Raw genomic sequence first — 3,734 nt, 5'->3', positions numbered from 1 at the left:
ATTTAATTGCTGCTAAAAATAAAATAATTAATAATTAAAAGCGATTTTTCTAAAAGTATCAATAATATATTAAAATAAAGCAATAAAGATAGTAGTAACTATTGTGGAACTTAGGACCCACACAAAATTGCAGAACTCAGTAATATACAGATTATTTAAAGCTAATTATATAATAAAAACTCATGTATTATTTTAATTATCTAAAAAAGTTATAACAAATTTATAATACTAGTTCTTCACATATTATAAAATGACAGGCCAGGGTGGTAGACCAGTGGGTGACAAACATAGTGTTTAAATACCTTCCTATGAAAAATATTATAAATAATTCTGTTGTTGTTATAGGTATTTCAGTTTCTTCATGATCAAAATTTTATAGTAAATAGTCTTCTGCTGAGCCAAAATGTTAAATTACTTTAGCATTGATTGCAAATATCTAGCTGCAGCAGTTCTAGCCTTAGTTATAGCAGTGTTAGTTGCCGAAAGACATGGCCGGAGAAGAAAACGCCACCCCATTGCCGGAACTGTTTTCCACCAACTTGTCAACTTCAACAGGCTACATGATTACATGACAGATCTTGCAAGAAAGCACAGCAGTTATAGGCTGCTTAGCTTATCAAGCAGTCAGGTGAATACTTCAGACCCCACCAATGTGGAATATATCCTCAAGACAAACTTTTCAAACTATGGCAAGGTACTAATTCAACTCTACAAAGTTAAATCATGTGAGGATCTACTTTTGCATGTACACACTTGAATTTTATTTCCTAAATATTTGGCTATTTTTGTGCATGTTTTGTTGCTAATTTCCAAATCCGTTCTAGCCTCTAGAATTGATTCTAGCAAAAGTGAATATATTTACTTTCAGAATAGTAACAACCAAATATAAATACCTTGCATCAAAATCAATTCTATCAGAATTAGTTATACAAAAACAGAACTAAACATGTTCAGATATGTGATAATTTTGTGGCCAGAAAGAAAAGTTGTTATTTCAGTTTGCATAGTAATAGCAAAAAGCTGGAAGGAGAGGAAGTTCACAAGTCAGATTTAACGTTCCAAATTATGCAATTCCTAGTTGATTGGAATTTTAGAACTAAAGGAAAACTTGAATTGATTCAGACATTTTAAATATTTCATATCTTCGTGATGAACATATTTTCCAAATCTATAGTGGAAAATACAATGTATTATTGAATCAGTAACATAGTTTGGATGCTAGAGCCTAAAAAGTTCCTATAACTTGTTTCAGGGACGGCATCAGTATGAGATTCTGAGGGACCTATTGGGAGATGGGATATTCACAGTCGATGGAGAGAAGTGGAGACATCAGAGAAAGGCAGCAAGCTATCAATTTTCCTCAAAGCTTTTGAGAGATTACAGCAGTTCAGTTTTCCAATCGAATGCTGTAAAACTTGCTGCAATAGTATCTGAAGCAGCAACATCAAATAAGGCAATTGAATTCCAAGTATGACTCTTCAAATAGAGAGATATACTTCTACAACATTTAGTTAAACAACTTTGGTTATTATTTGAGTTTGTTACACAGTGATGAAAGAAAAGTTCTTATTGGCAGGACTTACTTTCCAAATCAACCATGGACTCGGTATTTAATATAGTACTAGGTGTAGAACTGGACACTATGGGTGGAACATATGAAGAAGGCATCGAATTCTCTAGTTCTTTTGATGATGCAAGTGCAATTACTGCACTTAGGTATATCGACGTTTTCTGGAAGGCGAAGCGGTTTTTGAACATAGGACAAGAAACTTTACTGAAGAAACATGTCAGAGTTGTAGATAAATTTGTGTATAATGTGATTAAAAGCAAGACTGAACAAGTCCATAATCAAGATGATAAGCCTGTAAGAATTCATAAGACAAAATCTTATTTACTGATAGTTATAGAAAATCATTGAAGAAATTCATTGGCATTACATGTTGTTTTCTTTTGACAGGTGAGGAAAGATCTTTTGTCAAGGTTTCTAGAATTGGATGAGACCAATCCGAAGTACCTGAAAGACATCATCTTGAGTTTCATCATAGCTGGAAAAGATACAACAGCCACTACTCTTTCATGGTTCCTTTTCCGGCTATGCAAGCTTCCTCATGTGCAGGAAAAGATTGCACAAGAAGTCAAAGATGCAACAGGGTTATCAGATTTTTCAAAGCCTGAGGAGTTTGCAGCTAATATAACTGAAGAAGCTCTTGAAAAAATGCAGTATCTACATGCAGCTTTGACAGAGACACTAAGACTCCACCCTGCTGTTCCATGGGTGAATGATACAACAAAACCACACGGGAAAAAAGATATTCTTCTATAGTATGTTTCGTATTCAATTTGTTTAACAACTTGGTTTGATGCTTGTATGGCAGGATACAAAGATTTGTTTCTCAGATGATGTGTGGCCGGATGGATTCTATGTGAAGAAAGGTGATGTTGTGGCATACCAACCTTATGCCATGGGAAGGATGAAATCATTGTGGGGTGATGATGCTGAAGAGTTCAAACCAGAAAGGTGGCTCGACATAGATGGAAAGTTTCAGCAAGAAAGCCCTTTCAAATTCACAGCTTTCCAGGTCAGAGCTTGATATGATATCACTTCAAAATAGTTTTCTTAGCGAACAAGAAACGTTGAAAGAATAGAAAGTTATATATATTTTGGTTGTTGATTCCACAGGCGGGTCCAAGAGTTTGTCTTGGGAAGGATTTCTCATACAGACAGATGAAAATCTTCTCTGCTATCCTCTTAGGCAGCTACAAATTCAAGTTGGTTGATGAACACAAATCAATACATTATAAAACTTCACTTACTCTGCATCTGGATGGAGGTCTTCATCTGAATGCTTATAGAAGATTTGGATATTCAAATTCATAGATATCAGAATGCTTTATTCTCATTGTATTGTAAACTAAGAAAACAAAGTTGTGCTAAATTGCTGTGTATTTACATAACAAGAATGGGAAAACAAATATATAAAAGATATTGATAAAATTATTATCAATCTTTTTTCTTACAATTTCTAGCTTTTAAAGATATATCTGCAACCTTTTACAAGCATCAATATGTTGAAAGAGAAGAGAAGAGTACCCTAGTACATTTTACAATTGTATTTGTAGGTTTTCGAAATTATTCCATTGGAGAGTAGCTGGCTTGAGATTAAATTAATTAAGCCATATTCTTCTTTGGGAATTTAATGATAATAAAGTATAAAGATTTAACACTTGATGCTATCAATAGTTTCTCCAACTGGTTTGATCATCATGTGGTAGTTTTGTGCAACATATGTAAACTGCTCATAAATTCTATCTACTCCAGCTGGCAGCAGCATAGCACCTCAGTCTTTTTTTTTTTTTTTTTTTTTTTTTTTTTTTTTTTTTTACAGTGTAATGAGGTAGTTACCATTCATGTGATTGAAGAGATAAGCTTCTCCTACACGTGGCAGCCATTAAAATCTCTCCAGCAGCGTCTCTAACTAGTTTGCTGTATAATCATCACTACTCGTCCTTTATTACTCTGCTAGCTGCACGGCAAAATAGTTTACTTCTATTTACAAATAGTTCCTCTCCTTCTATATGCTCCGCCGAATTCAATCAAGTTTAATTTATTCAGTTTTCACTTCTCTTTCTCTACCTTGTATTAATTAATTCTCTTGCTATCAACGTCTCTCTCAGTTTGTTCATCAAACACCAACATTTCCATTTTTTTGCTTTAGTTCACATAAAAATACATA

At 33.7% G+C, this 3,734-nt stretch overlaps 1 protein-coding gene across 1 annotated transcript; it reads left to right on the top strand.

Moving 5' to 3' along the window:
* Nucleotides 1–403: 403 nt before the first annotated feature.
* Nucleotides 404–2,878, top strand: LOC130981060 (cytochrome P450 704C1-like). Its single transcript, XM_057904698.1, has 6 exons — nt 404–694; nt 1,253–1,468; nt 1,577–1,864; nt 1,958–2,275; nt 2,376–2,579; nt 2,681–2,878. The coding sequence occupies exons 1-6, from the start codon at nt 404–406 to the stop codon at nt 2,876–2,878; spliced, it is 1,515 nt and encodes a 504-aa protein (XP_057760681.1).
* The last annotated feature ends 856 nt before the right edge of the window (nt 2,879–3,734 follow it).

Source organism: Arachis stenosperma, chromosome 5 (assembly GCF_014773155.1).
Source record: "Arachis stenosperma cultivar V10309 chromosome 5, arast.V10309.gnm1.PFL2, whole genome shotgun sequence".
In the NCBI taxonomy this organism is placed as follows: Eukaryota; Viridiplantae; Streptophyta; class Magnoliopsida; order Fabales; family Fabaceae; genus Arachis; species Arachis stenosperma.
Note: the sequence above shows the minus strand (reverse complement) of the source record. Positions and strands in the feature narration are given on the sequence as shown.

Excerpts from the sequence above, each read along its gene's own strand:
- LOC130981060 (XM_057904698.1), top strand. The coding sequence starts at position 404 with ATGTTAAATTACTTTAGCATTGATTGCAAATATCTAGCTGCAGCAGTT. Across the intron at positions 1,865-1,957 it reads ATAATCAAGATGATAAGCCT|GTGAGGAAAGATCTTTTGTC; the intron begins GTAAGAATTCAT and ends TTCTTTTGACAG. Across the intron at positions 2,276-2,375 it reads TCCACCCTGCTGTTCCATGG|GATACAAAGATTTGTTTCTC; the intron begins GTGAATGATACA and ends CTTGTATGGCAG.